The sequence below is a fragment of the Lineus longissimus genome, chromosome 3 (assembly GCF_910592395.1).
Source record: "Lineus longissimus chromosome 3, tnLinLong1.2, whole genome shotgun sequence".
In the NCBI taxonomy this organism is placed as follows: Eukaryota; Metazoa; Nemertea; class Pilidiophora; order Heteronemertea; family Lineidae; genus Lineus; species Lineus longissimus.
Window position 1 is genome coordinate 2,490,178 of NC_088310.1, and position 24,990 is coordinate 2,515,167.

The window sequence follows — 24,990 nt, forward strand, 5'->3', positions numbered from 1 at the left end:
AACATTCGTCAAAGTTGTCGTCACTGTCATGTGCCTCCACCTGAGCTAAGAAATTGGAACGACACTTTGAATAAAATCAAAAATATCGCCCGTTTTTAGGGCGGGGGACGATTTACAGCTGGAAACCCAAACCAACTACCGCAGATCCGTCATTCATCATGTCTTAGCAAGTATAAACCTGGTTTAATCATATGCGGCTTATCTTACTATACATGTGCAGTCAAGTTGCTTATATACCAGTCAAATTTGGCCCGCATTGCTCCCATGGGTACGTCGTCTGTTCGTTTCTTGTAGCACCAATAGTCCACGGCAGGGGAGCTACAGGGAGGGAATGGCCCAGAACCTGGTATGTATACAACTGGGGAGCTAGGGAGGAAGAACTTTCGTTTAAACTGACCACATCCCGGGTGGCGGGCGCCAAGCACGTGGGCTTCGCATATTTTATGATAATGAGCAAACCGTCCCCGTTATGTTCTATCGAGAATAGGCCAAGTCGCGTCCCCGTTTAGTTCTACATGTTCTATCGAGAATAGTCTAAGTCGCGTTTACTCAGTGAAAATTTTAGCGGATAAAAAGATCGGGGTTTGGTGTGTATTGCCCCAATTTTTCACATTGACCAATGCTGCTGCTATAGTTTGTTATGTGTGCTCATCTGGTATGTTGGTGGGCGTCTATAGAACCTGCCATTGGTGATTTCATAGACCATTCAGTGCTTTTCGTAAGGCCGGTTTGACTTGGCAGTGACCCAAGCCGGCCAAGGCCTATTAAAGTTGTAGCCAACTCGCGTTTGTGTTTAATACGTGTGTATGGGATGTTATTGTATTGAATGTACAGCGTGTACCAACCATGTGTAGGCCACCATGTGTGTACAACGTGTACCAAAAAAATTGATCCATATAGACCGGAACGAGTTTACAATCCCCAATCACAGCCCAAAAAGGTCATTAAAAATTTGATGAAATAAGTTAATTGTATGTGATCAAACTACGTGTATCACTGACGAGTGATTGTGAGTACCAGGAGTAGCAGTAGTGCATGGGCAGTACGTCATTTCTGATCGGGGATTGTGATTTTTAACCGTTATATGATGTCATTCAAAATCTGCAATGGAATATTCCACCTGTTATCCTACTTGCTCTGACGTCAGCCAGTTGGTTGAATGGAGTGATAGCGTACAACTTCAAGATATTCAAGCCTGAATGGCTACTTACGTAGTACAGTTTATTTGGGGTAATAGTGCCCAGGTCTTCATTCTTGCAATAGCTATAATTGAGTGATGGTTGACTGGCTTGAGTGTGAATGGCTCTCCAATTGCAAAATGTACTTTTTACATGATCGGTCAAATTTCATTTTAGCTCAGCTGACAGCAAAGCTTATCAAATGGGTCTGAACGGTGTCTGTCCTTTCATCAATGTACAACTGGATTTTTTAATATTCAAGAACTGTATATTACGTCAGTCGTCATCACATATTGTCCGTCGCCTATCATTGTCGTCCGTAAACATCTCTTTGTTTGTTCACTATTGACTCTTGAAAGTTAAAACTTGGTATAGGCCTACTAGAATTCTAGTCTCTCCCCCCATCTGAAAAAGGTATAGATACCACAAAACAACAATGAAGTGAAAAGTATGAAAGCAGTTTGTATTTATCTGAAATCTGTTTTCGAGACAAAATATTTGAGGTCATAAGTGCCGCTTGAAAGGCCCTGAACTTCAGGATGTTGTTTTATATACTGGTACTGGTAAGCCTCTTTTCCTATTTATTGCCAATTATTTTATTTTTGTCATCAGGAAATATAGCATCTAAAACTGTCTGGCCCAAATAAATATTTTTGTCCGTATTATTAACAAAACTGTTGCAGTCAACAGTCAACAGCTCACTAAACTGTATTGGGTCAGACATCTAGGTCAGCTTATTTACAATCATCCTTGACACTGCCATCCGTTGTGAGGCGCTCGATCAGTACTATATTTAGCTCGAGTGCGAGGAAGAAGTAGTACAACTGAGCCGTCATGACATTACTACGGCTCTGACGTTTGTTGTTAGGAGAGGATAAAACAAGGTTTTCTTCACTTGGCTTTGAGACTCAGACCAAGTGAGTATTATCTGCATTATTAGTTGTGCTATTGGATTTCCAGTTTGTGATTTTTATGCAGTCTACTGATTTTAAATCATGTTTGTTTTATGTTGGTGTGCTCTCTATGGGGTATGCATCTCTGTGATAATAATATCTGCATTTTGTCTTGGTCATTCTTGTGGTGCATCTACTTATTCATGAATGTTCATTCATAATGTCACATCCTCCATCGAAACAGCATATCACAATGTCACCAGATGTTCATCAAAAACTGGCTTAGCCTTTTGGCATTGTACTGTATAAAGTAGTGATAATCCTTTCGGTTAGATTTCTTGCAAGCTGATATGCCAACGCAAAGTAAATTCATTCCTTCATTGATCAGTACTGTAATATCTTCCATTATAGACTTTTGCAGGTCTCCCTGTATGTAAATCCCTCTGTTATTGCCTGAATCTATTTATATTGGAATAGCTGATTCTTCAAGTATTATGGTCTAGACTGGCTACATTAGTAGTGCTAGTGACTCATGTTGGTGCTTTATGCATCTGCTCCATCAGCTGTTGTACATGTATATTTAATCCCAACTACATGATGCATGTAACATAGATGAGCACTTTAAATTCTACCCGTATATCCAGATTTACATGTATGACTTAGTGCTGGGCTACTCGTTCTTTGAGTGCGATGAAATTGAGCATATCACTGCTGTTTCGTCTACAATGTAGTTGACACCAGTAAATCGTCACGTCTGAACAAATATTGACTAAGTTGTTGAGAACAATGGATTATCAGGATCTGTGGAACAAGAAAGGTCAGCCCAATACGTGGATTATCAAAATTATAACACTAACAGTGACTGCCTGAATAAGTTCAGCAAGAGTGGACCTGTTTGAGCTTTGCATTTGAAGCTAATTACTGACGATTATACCCCGTTTTCATAATCAAATGCTACAATCTACCCACCATTGGGATTGGTTTTTGTAAGCAATTCTTTGGCTTATAAATGTTGGTTTTTTTCATAATCCAACATTACTTCGGCCCAACAAGAATAATCTTTTTTGTTTGGCCAGACATTGCCTGAAGCCTTCTATTCACCTGAGTTGACATGACTCTCCTACATCGGTCACAGATTTGACCATGACCCAGCGTCATCAGACATAAAAGAGAATTACACCAATCAATAACAGTTAATCCTGGGTAGAACATGTCACCGTTCTCTCGCATGTACAAGTCAAATTTCATATCATTTATGAACTTATAAACCTAGGTGCTCGGCAGAATTTTGAGTTTGTCCCAGTTCTAAACATCTTTTTGTAATTGCATTTTGCAAGGCTCTATTATGAGACTTGGCAAACTGGGGTGAATGATGGTGTGATTAATTTAGGAAACATGATGATAAACAAGTCATTTTTTTCAAATGGCTATAGACTTAATACAAATTGAACAATTAGGCCACGCTTCATGGGGTACACAAACCTTGACACTCTCAAGTTGTTGTTGTTTTCCTTCACATAGCAGTGGAGTTGAATTCACAAAACTTGTTTCTGGCAAGATCGCAGGAGCTGAGCAGCAACCAAATGCCTAGACAGACAGTGAGGAATTGATCTTAAAAATTCACACGTATTCGATTTATTGAACAAAACAGGGATCAGTTTATATGAATAACTGTTTGATATTGAGAGCGGGTCTGGCCTGGGAAATTTCTTTTGTGTGTAGCTTTTCTTGAGGAATTCTCAATGGTGAGGGTAAATGTGGGTTTAATGGTGGTGAGGTGATATGATATCAGGTGAGACACCATTGATCATGACTACAATACTGGACCATTGGAATTTTTCTACATTATTATCCCTCAGTAAAGTTCAAAATATCATACTATCTGTAGGCCTATGCTGATTTTGAAATATGTCATTATCTGTATGATCGTCTCAGCTCATGATCTTTGGTTGAAAGCAGATCAATTGGCTATTACATCAAGGTTGCGTCTGGTCTGTGTTTGAAATTATTCAATGGCTCATCAATTTATGACAATCTCTGAATACGGTAATATAATATAATACGGCATAAAGAAAAAAGTGGTTTTGTATTGTTGGTTCTCATTCACGAAGATGATACTAGGCCTGAACCTGCCATATCATACAAATTTATGCTAGCGTGAGTGTCAAGACTTCAATTGAGTAGGCCTATCTATGTCTTGACCTATTCGGTTTTACATCTCGTCAATTCAAAATAAAAAACTCATATATAAAACCCTTAATATAAGTCAGTATGGCCTTTCTATGACTTATAGCAAAAGTTATTGGAGAACATAAATCTGAGGTGTGCAGAGATGTCAAAGCAGGGTTCACAACAAGTTTAAACTGTCTGAAAAGAATTGAGAATTAAAGGAACAATGACTAAAAAGAAAAAAAGGGGACGCCCTGTTTGCAGTACTTTTAGTATTTAGTCCTGAAATTTGTCAAAACTTGTATTATGATTGGTACTGCGAGCAACCAAAATTTTCTTTCAATAGCCCACTTTAAAAGAGTACAGAAATTGTCATTGTCTCTCACCGAGTAAACTGTTTGTTCTTGCAGATCATTTGAAGTGTTCCTGTAGTAAATTTTAAGGAAATATTGCAGTGGAGGAGGATTTAGAAAAGAAGTCTGTCCCAATTGCTAGTGGTGAGTACACACCAGACCAAGCTTTTACTCTATACATTTTCTTAGTTTCGTGCTCTGAGATAGCAGGAATTGAACATACTGTATATTTCTGGATTACACGGTGCAATAAAGGCTGCAAGTAAAAGGTCAGGACTTCGGACTAGGTGAAGATGCCAATGTTGGTAGATTAGTTGGTGGTTGAAATTCACACCTTGTATTTCCAACTGCTCAAGGAATGCAACACAAGACCACATGAATGTTTAAAGGTTTTCCTTGTTTCTTTGTGTTGTCTATTCTCCATAGGGTAAAGTAAGACAGCAATTCTTGAGTTCATGGTAAAGTTCAAATCACAGGTGTTCCTTTCATATTAGCTTCCTCTGTGAGCCTGTATTGATTTCTTAAAGCAAAAGTTAGAATTGCAGCTTCACTCAAGGCATCCTCGGAATACCAGGGTCAGTGGCATGGCGCTCCCCTTTTATACTCTCACTGATTATCTGTAATGAGATCCCTGCTTTGATCCCCTCTGTAGGGGTGAGACTCTAGGTAGGTCTCGTTGTCTTACATGCCTTATTCGGCAATACCTGGTGTATGAATCAAAAATGGGAACTGGTCGGACATGCTCAGGTTGTTTGCTGATTGAGAAGATCAGAAAGATTTCAGGAAAGACTGGAGAGAATGGTAAATGTGGTGTGTTTATTATTTTCTTCATCAAAGCAACATTAGAAATCAACCCAAGTGCTGATGGCCTTGGTATATGCTTATGAAAATAGAGGAAGGCATCCCAGAATGTGGGTAATGGATTGGCAAGGTATCCTAGTTTGGTCCCTATCTGAGCTAAGCTCATCGCTGAAAGAATGATTGTCTTATTTTCATTGCGATATAGTTTCATGTTGGGCATCAAACCATGCGCCAACCTTTCCTTATGATATGAGTTCTGGTGCTTATGTGTTTGTGTGAAAAAATAGGAGTATAGGCCTATATCGCTTATGTTTCAAGAACAGAAGCCTGTTAATCCCAACCTTGGGCCATATATTGCTTCTTATACGCTCAACTCTCTCAATTGAGTGTTTTGGGAATGATGCAAAGGCCTGCTAGTCAGTGCCATGGCTGAATGGGAGGGTGGTTTTCTCCTTCTCCTCATGCTGCTAATAGCTTCAACAAAGACTAGCAAACTGGAGATTTTTTTATTGCCATATTTTCTAATTCCAGTTTCAATTCATTGGCCTCCAAGTTGAAAAGAATTCTCATACATGTAAGAAGCTTTACAAGCTGGTGATTGGTCATTTGTCAGATTATAGATTATTCTAGACCATAGATTATCATAGTCCTGTGGCTGTCGAATGTAAAGTGCATGGTCTCCCAAGTACTGGCAGACACAATTAGTATTTCAAATTCTACTGTAAGCTGACCCAAGGCAAACCAGTCATTTCATGTCTGTATTGTACTAGTCTGGACCCACTCACTTATCCGGATTTAAATCGCTTGCCAAGGATTACTAAATTTAATAACTAAATTAGGACGTTAATACATCATAAGTTGGGTTTATGATCGATATTTTGTTCGATGTCCCTTGACGTATTGATGCTCCTGGAATTGCCTCTCCAATGATTGCTACATGTCGTTACAGAACAGATGCAATCTTGCTCTATATTGATGTAAAAGATTGCGTGGACTTTGAATTGCAAATGGCTGTCAATTGCTTGGTTGATGGATTGATATGCTGTTGTATGGTGATTGGCTGCCGGCGAGATTAACACCTTCTTTGCCAAATGATGTTTATCAACTGGACACTTAAGTTTACCAATGTTTGTTGCCAAGTGAGTAACCACAGTCAAAACTGCACAAGAGCAACACAATCTAGAGAAAATCCCTGGTGACTACTCCAGTTGAAGCTGTGCCACTATCACAGCTGATGCACTTGTGCATACCATAGCTCTGTCGTTGCTCATGTGTGGCATGCTTTTAAAAAGACTCCAAAGCTCTCCTGCTCTGCGATGTAGCAATGACAACATGAGGATTAATTGCAATTTATAAACCAATCAGTTGCTTTTATCCAATCTCAAAACAGGAACCTTTTTGTTAGCAGAATAAAGCCATTTCTTTCTCCATGGATGACAATGGTGCATTGTGACTTGGCCTCTTCTTTTACCACTTGATAATGCCCCAATAATTCTTTTGTCTCAATAGGATGTTTTTAAAGACTCAGAATATGTTGAAAGAAGGAGTTTGCAATGATGTTACCATAAAGACTGCATGGACTTGAAAACCAATGGAGTATTGTGGTTTATTACGAAGTTGTCAGTCTGGTTAGGCCTGATCTGATGTTGGATATGGTCAATAAGTGCGATCATCACAGTATGCCACCAATGTACCCAAAGGATAATCTCCCCACATCCACCAATAGACCACCAATCGTCTCAAGCAATCACCGATGAATATTGACTACTGGTATTGATTTTGGTGAGATGCGTGTATGGACTTCTACCATTGCAACCAATCCACATTTGACTCTCTTCATACCCTTGATTTTCGTACTTAACACTATTCCCACCAATGACGTAGCGTCCTCCCATCCCATCCCATCAATAATCCCTTCACATCAAGTAATCGACTGCCCCAACCTTCTTCAGTATTCCAAATGAGTATTGACTGATTGATTTTCCGCCTATCCCATCCTCCCACTGCAAGCAATCCATCTTTTAACCCTCCTGATGTTCTCCAACCCATGTTGCTTTCCCAAGCAATAGGTGTTGGTTCAATGGCAGGGTGCTATTTTAGCACTGCCTTTTTTGAATGCTGGGCTGTCACACATTTGGGGACCATTGTCACCAGTAATAAAGTATCAAAAAAGGCGAAAAAGTTCATGTCACACCGATTTTCGATCTCAATTTTAATCCTGTTTTTTCTACATGCTATTACTGAAACTGATGACATGTTCAGAAAATGTCTCTCTGTCCTCTGTAATATCAGAAAATCACTGCCGTTTCATCTGTGACTGTTTCTATGGTGATCGGCTGAGCAATGCTCGCCACAGCGTGCAGTCTGAAAAAATAGCTTTAGTAGTACAGGCTATTTAGCTAGTTTGGGTGGATGTTATTGCTCTTGGTTACAGTTTACTCTTGTGCTATAAATATCTGAAATTGGAATTTTACACTCTATTGTTTATTTGACTATACAAGTGTTTACAAACTCCACCCAGATCCTTTTCCACCTCCAGATGACATTCAAAGCCTTTTATCCAGGATTTGTGAGGAGATATCAGTTAAGTCAGTTCTTAACACTTTGGTATAAATCTGGACCTAGTTGCTCAGTCGGCATTGTGACCAGGACTGTACTTCTTTACCTTCATGTCTGTATATCGCTGAGGGGAAGTTTGACCCTGCAGCATAGGATCGGAAAGTGATACTCCGAGTCTCGCCTGGCTTGACACCAATCTGAGATAAGTTTTTTGGCTGACGTTTCATAAAAAAACAACTTCAGATTCAATAAAGAAGTGTTGGTTAATGAGTTTTTAAAATCTGCCAATATATTCATAGGCATGCCTCAATCCCAATTTTAAACACAAAAAAACGGAATTGGGTGTTTATTTTTCCAATTGAGTTGACGTCCTGATTGATCACTTTATTATGCCCAGGCCAGACTTACTCTAGCTTGTCTGGGACCTGGAACTATGTATAATGCTTGCAATATCAATGCAATATTCAGACCTTGAATAATTTTCGAGAAATTGATTTGAAACATTTATAATATCAATATTGTTGTTTGAAAATAACCCTAACAATGGTAATAAAGGAAACCAGTGTATGTTCACGGTATGGCAATTCACATATCGGTAATACATTCTTTTACGATAGCCCATTTCAATATTGTTCAAGCTGAGCAGACATTTTACAAATAATTGTGGATTTACTTTGCACCAGTTTGCCTCTGATTTATTTTCCACCATTTCTGTTTTAATATGTGTTACAGTACTTGCCAAGGGTCTGTCACCATCTTTGGAATTGTAATGCATGTATGACATCAAGTGTTGTCCTCAAAGGTAAAAATATACCACATAAACCTTTGGCTTTACCTGTGATTCTGACTTGTTCTTACTGATTAACGGCTCATTGGTTGATTCATTGATGCTAAATGAGACATCTTATTGCCTTCAGTGGGTGTAGTAATGGCAGTATCCATCTGAGAATCACAAGTTGATGATCTAGCTGGCCGTTACCAGTGTTCTTGATGAGTACGTGACAGTGTGACATTTCTGGTGACTTTTTAACATTTTCTTGCATGGTATTTTATTGGTGGAGGGATGGTATGACCAACAAATGCTTAAGTTCTGGTTTTGGTGTGTTTTTGTGGGGAGAGATTTTCATACTACAAAACTGCTTTGTAAATTCTACGAGCATGTGAATTAGCTAGTTACACTTTTACAGTTGTGCCCAGTGATTCATGTGAATTTTGATTTTCATGACTTGATCATAATCACTGTAGGGAATTTAAGGATGATTTTATCGCGTGCATTATTTGACTTTCCTTGGTGTCCAATATCGTCAATAACATGATGCCCGGTAATAAGTTGCCCACTCTTCGGGATGTATCTCCAATTAATGGACAAACTTTACCCGATTAGTTGACTCCTTGATGCGATCTCCATCTCCTTTGATTTACTGAATGACAATGCCAAATGAAGTAAGGAAGCACTCATATGTGACTTGGCCATTAGCCTGATGTTGCAGGAAGTTCCGTGTTGGATGCTGCGGCCATCAAATTGGCAGGGGTCAGTTGGTCAGTTGATTTATGTCGCAATTTACCAGATGAGTATGGCTCAGATGATTGGCAGCTAGGACATAATGGCCGTATATCAAATAGATCCTTCAAAGAGATGGTAATTTCGATGACAATTACGTTGAAGCAAAATGTCAGAGGTTCTTGTCTGAAGTTCAGATCAGCTTGTTTGCTATCAAATGTTGCAAATAGGTTCGTGCCAAATGCTTGGCAACAGTATTGATGTACATGATACCTTCCGTGTTAATTAACTAATTGCCTTTTGAATGCCTGCCAGCTCTGGATGTTGGGTCTGATGGTGTTATTGTTGATGTTTGTTACTGGTGCACAACAACCCATTTCCCAAAATATAAAATGTACAATGTAATGCACTTGTTGGCCTTGAGATAATGGGAGCTTTTAAGGTCATGCTGCAGGAACATTGGTATATTTACTCTGGTTGTGACATTGTCCTTTGGAATGAATGAATTTTATGAACAGAAATAATAGTCATTTGTTGTCACATAGTGTGTTTGGTTACTTAGGATGCACTTCCTTTATAATCATCTAATATTTTGGGGGCTTGCGCAGGAGAGGCGACTTAGTTTGTTTATGAACAGTGTTGCGCAGTGCAGACCTGTGTTAAGTACAGAAGAGGTTACGATCATTGCAGAAACATGTAACTTTTATACTTCAGTTCCACATCAAGACCAACTGGTTGGTTGTGCAAACACTCAAAGAGAGGTGTAGACTGATAAGTCTGATTCGCATTTAAAAAAGCACTGGTGTTGTCACACATGCACACACTGATGCACTCACAGTTGATGAGCCCCATTGCTGTGCAATATAGTAGACTAAAGAACACTCAACCTCTTTTTTCTCATTGATCACATTAGATATCAGCTGCAAATGCAATATTTAGTCGACCTCAAATTACAAATGAGCAAATTTGCCAACGTTTAGCTTTGGGAACATTTCACAGTTCACATTATTCAGTTGACCAGATTACCATTGCATGAAATAAGCGTATAGATATAGATGGGTAATACGTTATGTAGCCTTGAAATGATACGCTGCAGCAACATATGATGTATATTACGTTTATGCATTGTCGTTTATGCACTGTCGTTTATGCATTGTTGTTTATGCACTGGCGTTTATGCATTGTCGTCATGCAAGTATTGATATTAAAAGTACCACTTCATGCTGGCTAGACAACTGGCACTCTGAAAATTTCCATTCATTCTGGTTATAATTCCAGGAAAGGTGATTCATTCTGCAAGCTTGTCGTCTCTTTTGAATGAAACTCTTCCTGTTTTCCTGACCCTAATATTTATGTGATCGAAACTCGGTCAACTTCAGTTGATGTGCAAAAAATTCAAGGAATTGCGAAATGATTTAGAATCAAAGAGAAAATTTGCTAGCAAGTATTGTTTAACATCTCTCCTCTCTCTCATTAGGCCGTACACACAGTCACGTTGTGTTTCAATCTTGTTTTTGATGGATTTTATAAAAAATGAAATCCAAGGTATGTTTTTTTTAGGTATTTTATACACATATAAAGTGCAAGCCTGAATTATCAAAGGTTTTTTTGCAGTGACTGTCTGGCTGTAATGAAGAAGAATACCAAAGGGACTTTGAACAACTGACATAGAAATGAATGTCAGATAGTGCATGACCCATTCTGTTATCAGAGAAGTCAGTGTTTTTATCAACATGATCAAGGAATTCGCCCATATCGTTCAAAGTGTGCCACATGCGTCAAGGTTTGCCGAGATTTTAACATGCCTCACATGCAGTTTCCAATTTCTCACTTATTGGATACCTTTCGCTCGTAGCAACAATATTTATTGTAGGTTGCTGCAACATAAATTCTTAGTCTGCGAGGCGATTTGGATCTTGATGGCCTGTTTATACAGGTCACTGGCTCAAGGCTTTACATTGAACCTGCAAGTGTGCAAACCAGGTCAAGTCTGCATTGTCAGGGCAAGGTTACTAGGATTCGTGTCAAAAAGTTATTTTTGGGAGATCTTTGAGACTTTTATTTTACTATTTTATCGATTTGAATGATTACTAATCTGTTGGTATTTGGCCTATAGTATCTATATAAACTCATTGGATTATTATGTCAAGTGGCCAGCCAACCCTTAACCTTTTCATTACCAATTTCCAGTATCATTGGGAGCCATTTACACGACCAGGAAAAGACCCAATGAGATCCGATTGAATCCAAATGTGGTCTAAGCATTTGCCATTTATTTTTAGTCACTCAGACATAGGCCTATACAAATATCATTCAGAAAGTGTATTTGATCCATATTGTCAGCTGCATGCAGATCATTGAACCTGATCATCCTCATTTATATACAGTCCACGTGGGGCCATGTGGGTAGTGTACCAAGTGACTCTCAGAGCACAGCAGCTGTTTTCGACTGTTAAAACAACCATTTGGTCCATTCTATAACCTCTCGAAGCAAGTTGCTGATGCACTGTGTGTTCGAAATTAATAATTCAAAACAAGGCGAGCTTAGCCCTGCATTATATTCGACCCCTGCCATAATCAGCAAATTGCCACTTTTATCAAGTATCATTTTCGACAAATTGTTTCAATTACTACTTGATGGTAATAACATATACATGCCTGTTAGACTTGATAGCATTGAAATGCTTTTGCTAATCAAATTGCATCTTGCGCGGTAAGGTGGAATAGTTTAAAGGGACAATGATAATGACCTGATCAGTGCGCCACAGTTGGTGAGAAATGAACTGATTTCCTCTTCTGTCATATCACCAAGCAAGACCCGACCCTGGGCCTGTAAAATCAAAATCATTATTCGGATTTCTTCAGATAATCCCCAGCTTACTACATGTGTATATATTATTCTTTACATTGAAAGTATTAGCCAACAGTTAGGATTACTTATGAAAGCTTGGAGTAAGTTTCCATTCCGGTATTGCCTTGAACTCGATCTGGAGTTTTGTAATAGAAATCCATATAGTCTGATGCAATTCCAGTTACCAAACGAAAATATTACAACCAACTCCATCGAGATACTACTGCCGTTGGAAGTACACTGCCGTTGGAAGTAAATGCTGGACCGCATTTTTTAGGTAGTGATCAGTTTAAATAGGTATTCCAATTGTGTTTAAGAATTGATTGATGTGAAGTGCAAGTTTTGTGATTTCTGTCTAAATTTCCATGTTTACAAAATCATGAGTTCACCTCTCATCATACTTTATTGTTGTGTTCGAATGCTGTGGAGTCTTCCGTGGCATTGAGGAGCTATGGAAGGGTTAGGAAGCTGTCTACAGCCCTGGGATTGCTTGCATGCTGACATCTTTATGAGAGTGATATGTTGTGTTTGCCGTTTCTGAACTCATCTTCTTGTTGAAGCATTCCATGCTGTGAGTATAGGCCTACCTTCAAGGCTGAAAGAAATCCCTGGCGGCTAGAGCAGTAAATTCCTGGGCTGGTATCGATAACATGACAAGAACGTGAATGGTGATTGCTTGTAGAGTAAAAGCTTGGCAAGCCTCTGGTAAACATAAAACCCATGGGGAGTGAAGCTGGTTGTACAGGCTGCAAGTTGTCAGATTCGGCTGGAATATATAAGGCATGTACTGTCTATATTGTGCAGCCTCATAGCTTTGTCAAGCCATTACTTCGCATCATATCACCAAGTCGAGTCGGAGCTATAGTGCGGCTCGAGCCACCGACGTGTGCATGGCCTGGCTTCCAACACAGGGAACCGAATGCAAATTCCATTTTCTTAGGAGGGTGCTTTTTTGGCTTTATGTTAGGAAACAGTTCTCTTGTCAACTTCTTTGGTGTGAGCTCTGCTTTCCTTTTGATGGATCGAATTCTTTGCCTTTCATCCAAATATTTCTTTTTGTGCTTTCTCAAAAAAGGGTACCTGTGGTAGGCCTATGTGCCACTCGTGTTTGATGTTTTAGCCTCAAGCCATCACTTATCTTATCTTTTAGTGTCCATCAAATTTCTACAGGATCAAAGATTTCTAACATTACAGCCTGCCATCTCATGATCTTTAGCACTTCGCACAAGGTGTTGGGTTTGAGATATTTGGATAAGGTCTGTCTGTGGTGCTACCTTCAGGGTACATGTTTCCCAGAGATGAAAACCTGATTGTGTCAGAATGTACATATGTGCATTGTATTTGCTCCAGTTTTATTAGTGATTGGCATATGATCAATGATTGTGAGTTCTTAAGCAACTTTTCAACCTGTTTTCCAAAGCTTTTCTTTCTAGAGAGAAGTTTAGAGTCTCAGCAGGAGAAATAGAGTCAAGATCTTTTGGTTGCCTGTTATTTTTTTTTTGTGCATGTAGGACAAATCATGCACATTCTTAGTTCAAAACAGCGACCTTTTAAAGTTGCCGACAGATAACCTTTCAAGTCTGTCAAGAGGAACCGATATAACATTTCCATATTTCACCTGTACAAAAGGCAAGTTGGGCAAACCTAATGCTTATTTCATTCTGTCTTTTCAGATCAGTTGGCCTTGAAAGTTGGAAGTGGATTCATTCAAGGATTGTTTAATAGTCTCGCACTGAAAACGGTGTCGTGGTGTATTTTGGAACTGGTTTGAAATATTCTTCAGTGCTGTCACCAGAATTGCTTGAGCAATGCACTTATAGCAAATCATAATTGAAAAATCCTACTCGATTTCGCGATGATCTCTGGAGCAAAATTCACCATGTTGCAAATGTTTCCTGATGAGGAGCCGATGATTAAGACAGAGGATCTTGATTTGGATGCGGAGAGTGACCTATCGTCGTTAGACCCCCTAAATGATAACTCACTAACGTGTCTTTCCCATAACGGTTATGAGTTTAATGATTTGACGTTTGAGGAGAATGTCAGTTTGGACGGTCAGTCGAGCGGGTGTCCACCGTCTTATAGTACGGATGATGAGATTACGGATGTACTGCCAAAGAGACTGTGCCTCGTCTGCGGGGATGTTGCTAGCGGTTATCACTATGGAGTAGCATCCTGTGAGGCGTGCAAGGCGTTCTTCAAAAGGACTGTACAAGGTAAGCAAAGTTATTTTGCTTGTTATCCCTCGTTTACTGTGGGTCAGCCTCACAGTGGTGATGTCTTTAAGGCTTAAGAACCCCATGAGTGATTTTTGTCACCGAGACCTGTCCTCATTATTGCATGTGACATTTATCTTGTTAGAGGTTGTAACGCAGCTAGGTGCCTGGGAAAGAATGGGTTTATATTGCGACCACCTACCATCAATTTCAGAGCCAACAATTACCACTTTTACTGCTGACAAGATAATTTTTCATATCACACCAAAAATTATCACAGGTTTCAGTGACACAAATCACTCGTTTGCAGTATGCTTTAGAGGTCCGGGTCAGGTTCACCTAGATTTTTGACAGTCAGGGGTTAAAAACATTTTGTGTTTCCCATCTGCACAGCATATTGTTCTTTTTCCCCACCTAGATTTAAATGGTTTCTGCAGCTGATGAGATATCAATTGTGAAATTTGCATTATCAATATTTTTGCACCAACCGTCTGCCGTCTGCTGGTATGTTGTCGAGTTGGCTGTATTCACTCTTTACTACTGAGTGTGAGTTTCTGAATCAACAGGTGGGATGAATGAAGGTATCTCAATGTCTGCCTTGCCTCAAGCTTGAGATGCTACTGCTGTGCTTTTTCCACGGTTATCCTGCTGCAAATTCCTGCGGGGATGTTCATTTGGGGAATTACAATACAGACACGATTCCTTCAGGTGAATGCATAAATCTTTTTGTAATGTGACACTTCTGATTTAGAAGGTAATAGTGTTCCTCATTTGGCAGTCAAATGGTCTGATCTTCGGGTTATTTTGATTCACGAAAATTCTTTTGCATTGAGTTTCTTGATTTGCAAACAATGCTGTCCTGATTTTACCAAATGAACTAATTTTTGCACTTTATCAATCTTGAGATGTGCAATAGACGTTGACCATCCCTCAAATTGGTCTAAGGCCACCAGGTTCATTGGTTCGTTGAATCATAGGCTTATTGCTTTCTTACCACATTACATGTAGTACTACCCTAATCAAACCTCAAAGCACAGTAAATTACTATTTCTGGTTGAGTACTCTTGATAAATGTTATGTCTTTGTGTGGATTCTATAAAATGATGACTGTTAAGATCATATCTCATACTGATATGAAATCTTTCAATTTGGTCTATAGCTCAGATTTGACAACTGGACCTAGGCTATGTGCACTCAGGGTGAAATGAGTTACTCATATGTTATGATTGACTGCCTTGGCCAATTTACTAATTCATAGTCATTGATATCTAGTTGTAAGGGGGTATTTTACGTCTTAGTATGTGCACTAATAAGGCCGTTTATTATATGATGAGAAAAAGCCACCAAACCCCCCTCGATGAAATTAGTGCCTCATATTTGACCCATTGAAAAAATATTCTTCATTATGCAAGATCCCCCTATATAAGGGCATAGTTCATTAGGTCTGCATTTGATGGAAGGGCGAAGTGATAGTGATATGGGCTGAGGGCAACACCGCTATGCTTCTGCCCCTTTGAAACTGCAGGTTGAAAACATCAGCTCAGTAACATTTACACAATATCTTGGCAGAACCTTTAACCACAGACAGATTGTGATAACACTGATCTCTTCCTCATGTTCATTTCAACATAAGCAGAATGCAATCGGCGTACCATTTCATACACCTCTGCACAGAAAATACTGTTGAAATTGAAAAGATGGAAATGAAAAATGAGTTCAGGGAATAGAAATTGATTCCTTGCTGAACTCTGACATTTCGATTTATTGATCTTTACCTGCGGATACAATAACCAAACTGTTGCGGGCCATATATAGTTGCTGCTCTTGGTGGGTGAGCATGGTTTCTTGGTTGATCAATGGTCTCATCTTGGATCATCATTTGAATTCTGATTGTGCTACCTTAGTCTTAACTGAATTATTTGTGCAGTTGCCAAGACATCCGTCTACCTTGTCCTAAGCATGCCGAATTTCCGCGCTGGTGATCGTTTGACGTATAATACCCTGTGGATACCCAGCGCGATCACAAATTCATGGCCGATATCAGCACGCCTAATGGTGCATTAGCTCCCAACGAGCTCGTACAGTGGCGTTTATCGAGATTGACAGCTCCCGTTTCCCTTATCGATAGGATGTGATTGCCATTATTGTCAGGAAGAGGTGGAATCCCCTGGTTGACTGGATGGTAACAGCGGTAATGGAAACCTGTTTACCATAGAGTTACCTCAACATCACATATAGATGAATGCAAGATCTAAAACCTATCTTTGACATGGCAAGAAGGTCCATTATGCTGGACTCCGCACTTGTATATTACAAACTATTAGTGTATGCGCTACAGGGAGATGGGTGAAAAAACCTGGACCAGGAGCATCCAGGATCTTGTCTTCCTCAGCAGTCTTGAAAAGTTAAAGTCTGTTATATGAATATCTAAATCTATTAAGTATTATTAGGTTTCTAAGACCGTCTTGCATTGAGCTCAGACTTGGCTGAGCCATTATCATACTCATTGACCATTGGTTGACAGATCGGGTCATTGGAAAGTTTTACTCGCTGTGAGGTAACATCTGCAGTTAATATATGCACTACTACAGTCATGTTTTATACCACCATTGATTACAGTCTGGTCATTATGTGATAATCTTTCAAAACATTTGTAATATTAGATAACACTAAATTCCTAGATTGTTCTCTAATCGCCCACATGTGACATAAGTGTCGGTCTGCATAATACTGATAGTGACGTGTCACCCAAAGGTTGGTTTACAAATTCAAATTTAAATTCAAAGCAGTTCATTGAGCCAGATGAATACTACATTCATATAGGTTTAGAAAATACAATAAACTGGTGCGGGATAGAGAGAAGAAGCAGAGGAAAGTAAAACAGGCAGGGATCTGTCTTAGGAAATGTACCCTGACCATCATAGAGAGCTAGGATACATGGTTTTCTTGACGATTCCCTTCCCAACCCAAATGCACCCCAATTATTCTCTGATTTTTACTGTTTAGTTGCTTGTCATGCTTCTATGTTAGGTAAACATGAGTTGTGATTAAAAGGGAGGATTTATCAGGAAATTACTGTTTGCCAGCACATCCATACCCAAGACGGAGAATCAATTTTCTATTCAGCCGTCTCAGCTCAACGTTAGCAAAATCCAAACTCCGGGAGAACATGCCAATCAATAGAACCGATCGCGTTAAAATAGCATGCACGTATCGGCAGCGTCTGAGGGCATGCTGTGAAGGCCGTTCTCCCAGATTAGATTCTCCAATCGAGAACGGAATATCGCATAATGACTCCATTACAGGAGGCATCGATTTCTTGGTTGGACTTGGATAATATCATCAATGGTACTTTTTTCACACCGAGATTAGTATGCTGGTATGATGAACTTTTTTCGCTCAGTTAGGTCTCAACCAGCTGTTATTTTGTCTCGGTGCATGCAAAACAACAATATTCAGTGTTTGGTACAATTTACTTATTTCCAGCCAAAATGGTGGCAAAATATTCCTAGTAACTCTGCAAACAGTGACATATATATAACCATTTATCGAAATTTGTTGCTGATGATAAGGTAGCAGCAAGAATACTGCTAAAACTGATTCTTTTTCACTCGCTCTTTGGCCTGGTAGATGCACTGCTCTTAGACTTTTGGCTTGTCGTCGTCTCAATCAGACCGTCACCTTCCTCTTCCTTCATGACTTCTTAGAATCTATCTTTCCACTATGAATTGTGCAAAGATCAAGTGGGTCTTTTCTTGATAATATGCTAATAAATTGTGTCAATTATGAACAAAGTGGAAGAATTGGAGTTTTTGTGTCAGCGAAGTAATTGGCTGAGTCTGGTCAATAAAACTTGTCACTTCAACAAGATAAGATATTGGAGCAATAAATTGATACTTGGAATGCCAGAATGTCTTTATTGATGTTGCATTGTGGCAGTCATTCATTAAAAAGAACTGTATCTGAGCGTGTTGCCAGAATGGGAGCTGACTTGAGATTTGGCGATGGACTTTCCTGAGGATGGGTTGAGAGTGACCATTGAGAAGGCAATGCCAATACATCTTTTTCGATGTTCGTCAACCAAAAAGTCATGGAAGGATTCAAATTACAGAAATGTTCATGACCCAATTCGATAGTCATGTTAATCTGAATTCTTATATCATCAATCCAGTGTCCAGAATATCTTCCAAGATTAGTTATCCCTTTTGATGAATGTAATTCCATCTTTCATTTCTCTGTGCAATCCTTTCTGTAAAAAATAACCCATATGGTACGACATATTGGTTCTTAATCACTCAAGTCATAGCATAAAGAGGGAAGATTGCTTTCTCCTCTGCTTGTAGCAGGAAATTAACTGGGTGTGAGAGGCGTGGTAATCATGATGCTGGCATAGAAACCATCCCTCTCAGTTCCATACCCGGTGCATGACCAATGTACGCACTCTACTTGCGCCAAAACAGTATGGCCAAGCGGATTATGATCTCGGTTGGCCGTGGGGGTCATGATGATCCACATGCTGTTATCTTCTAGATAGTGAACACTTCTGTGTGCCACTGGTACCTTGCCACTATGGTTGATCACCAGTTTAGGTAATTGACTCCATCTACAAATTGGGAGGAGGGGTCCATCAACTACTAGCACTGTCGACTTAGATGGGGTCTTTGGCTTTGGCACCTGCCGCCTGGTAATGAGATTTCACCTAGGGTCTGTAGTGTGAGACTGAGAGTTCACCTAGGGCAAGTAGTGCTGTGAGACTGAGAGAATGCACCTAGGGTCAACAATGTTGTGAGTCTGAGAGTTCAATAGTGTTGTGAAACTGTGAGTTCACCTGAGGTCATAGTGTTGCGAGACTGAGAGTTTACCCAGGTGGGGTCAGTAGCAGTGTGTGACTGAGAGTCAAGATGAGCAAGGTCATCACACAGCTTTAAAATAGGCCTACAGTGGCTATAGTAGTAACTAGTAATACCACTTTTCAGTGTGTAATTTCTGGTTTTAGGTTGCCAACTTCAAGTGACGCATTGCTGTGTTTAAAAAGCACCCCAGACACAAGCAATTTTCTTGCTGCAACGTGACCATGACAACATGATGTTTGACTGCAATTATTCAATCCGGGACAACATTCCAATCATGGTCATCATGTTAGGTGTAGTTCATGGCATGACAGTCCACGATTGGCCTTTATCTAGGCACTGTTCAAAACCAGAAAAAATTGGCCGAAAACATGATCGCAGCTGATTACCAACTTTTAAGCCCAAGTTATGCTGTAGGCTGAAAAACAACATGAAAAACTTGAAATGCATCCAGTCCAATTTGAAATTGATATTAGAATCATTGTAAGGTTAATTGGCCAGGAGGGAACAATCACCATACATGTAAATAAATCTGCGATATTTGGAAAATCAGACGGCAATCATAGTTACGGTAATGGTACATGCTAATCTGGGTGACAACGATTAATTTGTTGTTTTATTGCCCTTGACTACCTTGTGGGAATGGTGTGGCCAAATGACCCGATTTTTCCAGTTATTTGAGTAAAATGTACAACCAAGGTGACATGGTTTTGTAATGTGAGGCTGAATCAGCTTCAGTGGCGAATTTCATAGGATTCTTGGATCAACAAAACCATACATAAATAATAAAAGTGAAACACGAAGTTAAAGCAAAAGAATCTGTCAATGAAACGACTGGCTTTTAGAAAAGTCATAGTCCATGTCTCAATTTCACAGTGAACAAGACCTCCCCTGATCCCAAGTCTGCTGTGGCCATGTCTGACGTGAGTTCAAGCGAGTGACTCTTGTCGATTTCCTAGCCACAGCTGCTGTGACCTCATTTCTGTTATTGATGGGCCTCAATCAGATCCCAACAAAACACTATGGGGAGCTTATACAATCATTGTTTTGGAACAATGGTTGTTGTGTTTGTTTATTCCTGACTGCTTGGTGGAGTGTGAAGCGCCTTCATGCCAACTGTAGTAAAATCAATGGATGTATTCATTTATTGATCAGGTCTCGTAGTCTAGGGTGATTGTGGCTTGACAATTGACCATCAAACTGGCCCGTTAAAACGCTGTTTATCCCAAGAGACAAGGTCAAGGTTATGTACTATTGAGAAAATCCCAGAAAATATATAAAACAGAAAAAATCGAACATCATGACACATGTGTTGCCATTCAAAAGTGACAGCTTTCCAGAGAGTTATCGGGTCAATTGGTTTTGACAGTCTCTTTGAGGGGGTTCTTTGTCTTGAACTGCAGCCTCTGTTGTGCTTATTTATATGTGACCCGTCACAGCAAAAGCAGGCGCATGTCGCTCTGAGCTTGGCAGGTTGAGACGGACTGTTTGTTCATTTCTCTATTGTCTGCCTATTGTGAAATATGAGCACATCAATTTCTTCCATTATCTCCTGGTGTCATTTAGGCTCATCTTCTGTGCGACATGCGCCTGGTTTTGCTGTGATGGGTCACATATTGAAATGGTAGTTTGTACAAGAGTGATGAAATCTTTATCAGGATGGCACACTAAAAGAACAAGAAAGACCAATAAACACGTGTTTGCATCAAATTTGACAGTGGTCTGCGGAGTGACTATTTCAATCTCAAACATAGGGAGCACCCTCAGAACTATGTGCTGAGATTGGCTGTTTTCCCCATTCCCACTTCATATTGTCATCGGAATGTAAGGTTACTTGCACTTCAACTTCAAACAAGGAACACAGTTTGAAAATGATCATTAACAAGCTTCACCTGGGATAATTGTCTGGACTAAGTTGTTGAGATAAAGTTGCATGGGTTTGAAGTCTGAAACTAAAAGGTGAGGTTCTGAGAGAAAAACTGTGGTTGCTTTTAAGAAAGCAGCAATTTGTTAGAAGAAAATCGACAGTGCGTGGAAAGGATGGGAAACTGATGGTGATGGTATTGCTCTTGTACAAGATCAGAAGATGTTCCTTCCTTTACAAGTAAAGGCACTCCACTCCGCTCCCAAGATTTTGGTTGCTGCACTTGAGACATCTTTGCTATTCTACAAATACTGTCTGTGCCACAAGGGCATAGCTTCTTCTGTTCAGGAAGAGATCTTGTATGGTAAATGGTACACTTATAGCCCTAGTGCAATCATGTGTGCATACAGCTCTTTTCAACAGTGTGGGGGCTATACTCTACCACTTTACCTCTGCCTCCAGATGACTTGTACAAACAACACACAGAGAATTCTTTCAAACAAACGTAGACACCGTGACCTAGAATGCATTCACCTAGTTGTTGTCAGTCTTTCTTTTAATTTTCAGGATTGCTGGAGAATTAGGTGAAAATATGTGTGCAGAAACAGGGGACTTTTTCAATGCAATACTATACTACTAGCTAGAACTAGTTGTGTCAAAATAATTACATAAATAAATAAGTGTTGTACTGTTTATCATTTTATGGGTCTGATCTGCCCACATTACATTCCTTTCTGGAGAAAAAATGGCATTCTCGACCTGAATATGTTGGCCATCTCATACACCCCCTTGAAGTTTCTCTCCTTGGGATGGCACCCTGGACAGGTTATTGTCGTGCATGTCTGCATTGACCTACTGAACTATATTTTCCTGCATTACACTTTTTTTAAATCTAGAAACTAAAAAATTCTTTGACGTGTCTTGATCAAACAAAATTTATACTCCGGTTATGATAAGTAATCAGTCAAAGTCTGGTATGAAATGATGACAGTCGAACAAGACTTTTTTGGTGAATCTATATTGACAGATTTGTCTGATGATGTATGAATATTGCCTGCTAAGCTGCCTAGTCAATAGAATGTATGTACACATCTTTGCTGGTTTCGACAATGGTATAGCATTTGCATAATCAGGGTGTATGAAATAACTAGGCGGATTTTCATATTGCTGGGGGGGGGGGGGCAGTACAGTATTCAGAGCTTGTGATTGATTCAAGTAGGTCAATACTTCTGTATGGCTTTTCCCTCAGACCTTGATATCGATGCCAGGGATATTGAAGGGGGTTGTTTGTGCAAGAAGTGGAAAGAACAGAAGTTCAGGTAAAGGATAGACTTGCAAAGTTGAACTGGCAGCTACTAGTAGAGTTGTTGCCAACTAACTCGCACCTTACCTTCCTGACTTAGCGATGCTAGTTTTTCATCCCAGCTAGGCTTCATGCTGTTAAAAGTGAACAAAAAGCTTCACATTTCAAATGTTTCAACCAATTCCAAAGGTCTGTCAGGAACTAAATGAGGTGGCTTTTTGTCTCACACAGCTGCAGCCTTGGAGGAAGATTTGTTGTTTGCTTTCTATCTTTGATCTTTCAGAACTTACTTACAGGTCTTCTTTACCTTCATAACATGGGCCTAGGTGCCCTTCCCCGAAGCCTATGCTGCCTCCCCCCCATCCTTCAAATGTCAGTTTACCTAATCCAGGCCTTCTGACATGTTGGATGGAGCTTCATCTGCAGAGTGCAGAGCTCTGGAGTCCAAGGGGATTATGTCTAGGAAATGTACCTCCCAAATTCCTGAAAATACTTTGCAATTGCTGTGTCTATTCTGTCCCGCAAAGTTCTTACAGACGAATCATTGCAGGTTGCAGCAATACTGTGTTGCTCTTAATACATGGGTATATCATGGACCTTCTTGGATTTGTTTAGATTGCCAAGTTTCTACCTAAAGATAGAAAGCAGTGGTTATATTTGTTACCACAATTGCACAGGAATGCTCTCAAGAACTAAATGAGGTGTTCTGCTCCGAGGTTGATATGTTTGTTTCTGTGGAGTACTAGCGTCATCTCGTGGAACTATGAGGGCATCCCACGCAACATCTTTTACCTGACGTTGGCTGTGAGCGTCAGTGGTTTAGTGTGTGATTTGAAGCGGGCGAGTTGTCAGCCCACAAATGCTATCTTGCATATGAAACAATTTTCAGACACACATTATTCATTGCAGCCATTACGCTGCATCTCTGGTGTTCCTGACTTGGCTTTTTGTGCTGTAGGAGCAATGGAACCAAACACCTGATGTAGAGTTGCTTATCTCCCCTTCCAGTGGTTCATACAGTATAAAGGCTTCAGGCTTATCTTCTGCTCTTCTCAAACCCCTTGTTCCTAGTAAAAAAACTTCCTCGCGAAGTGAAGAATGAAAAAGCCTTGCTCTCAAAGTGAAGAATAGTGTACAGTTGACATGCCAGGCACCACAAGTGCAATTGTTTAGGGATATCATATTGGGTGAAAAACCTTTGGAATCCCATACTATCAGCAAATAACTGCTGGTGGTTGAACTAACATTATCTAGTGCATAATCCTTTCGTCAAACAATTGTACGTCAAACAGCCGTGGGTGTAAAGTACAGTTTTACTCAAATTTGGAATTGACAGCTAAAAAAAGATTTTTCTCAAAAGATGGCCTGAAGGCTGAAGTCTTTTTCTTCTTTGGCATTAGTGTACCACCATCAAGATTGCTGTAAGAAGAAAGAGAAGGGTGTAGACTTTCATCATAAAAAACAACCAGCACTTGATACCATCAATCTCGAAACTGATGAGCTCATTACTCAAATCTTGCATCCATCAGATACCAGAATTCAGATTTTAGATGTTTTGCTGAATTCCAGCTATTTTTCTCGCAGGTTATTTTGATGCTGTATGACTGCTTTGATTGATAGTAGTTCATTGCATACTCTTCCTGACTATAGAAATGTCAACAGATACTTATGTTATCTTCAAGTGTTGCTATTCGGAGCAGAACCAGAGCTTAAAAAATGTTTTCATGTTTAGCTATTCCCAGATCGTCAATACGTTTCTTGTGGATCATTGAAATACGATATTCTTTCATGTTGGGGTTCCGGTCAGCATGCCAATCCTGCATTTTCGAGGTACCATGATATTTGAAAAAACTAAAATATTTTGTGCTGATCGATTACTGTCATAAACCAGTGAAGGTTTCAAAATGGATTTTGTTCAGATATTGGACATTTTACAAATGAGCTGTCATTTTCCTTCGCAGCTGAGGGGAGCCCCAGTTAACATATAAAGGTGATTGTCTCTAATTTTTTGAGGAACCACTATATGGAGAACAGGTAGTGGGATGGCTGGTTACCAGGCCAATTAGCTGGGTCATACATCAAGCAATGCCACACGTAAGCATGCAGAAAGGTATCATAAGATTGGAATAGTTGGTGATATGATGAATTTGCTAGGTTTTATGTGCTAGGTTTTTTCATCGCACCAGGAGTGTTTCATTCTCAAAAAAGTACTGTACATGTAACATTAACATCAGGAAACCATCCAGAGGTCCTTCATGTAGGACTGGAGACGTTTTTTACAGCCTGTATATCCAGTTTCGGACAAAAAAGAAGAAGAATCACTGTCTTTATTTGTTACTTTGAGCGATGAGGGCAGAAAAGTCAACATAGTTTGGTGTTTGCTGTAACATTCTTGCTGACCCCTCCCCCCAAAGAAGTGTTCTTCAAAGAGAATGTTTGAGCTCAGAAGAAT

The 24,990-nt window shown here is 39.7% G+C and overlaps 1 protein-coding gene across 6 annotated transcripts in view; it reads left to right on the plus strand.

Moving 5' to 3' along the window:
* Positions 1 to 550: 550 nt before the first annotated feature.
* LOC135485360 (estrogen-related receptor gamma-like) overlaps positions 551 to 24,990 on the plus strand; it is a 51,995-nt gene continuing 27,555 nt past the window's right edge. For 2 of the 6 annotated variants that reach the window (XM_064767290.1, XM_064767295.1), the window contains exons 1-3: positions 1,999 to 2,095; positions 4,651 to 4,737; positions 13,979 to 14,521. In XM_064767290.1, coding sequence (XP_064623360.1) covers positions 14,161 to 14,521 — 361 coding nt within the window. In that variant the 5' untranslated portion in view covers positions 1,999 to 2,095; positions 4,651 to 4,737; positions 13,979 to 14,160. Of the gene's footprint in view, positions 588 to 1,998; positions 2,096 to 3,804; positions 3,864 to 4,650; positions 4,738 to 13,978; positions 14,522 to 24,990 lie in introns of those variants that run through there. The other 4 variants (XM_064767292.1, XM_064767291.1, XM_064767294.1 and 1 more) reach the window with 4 other exon arrangements.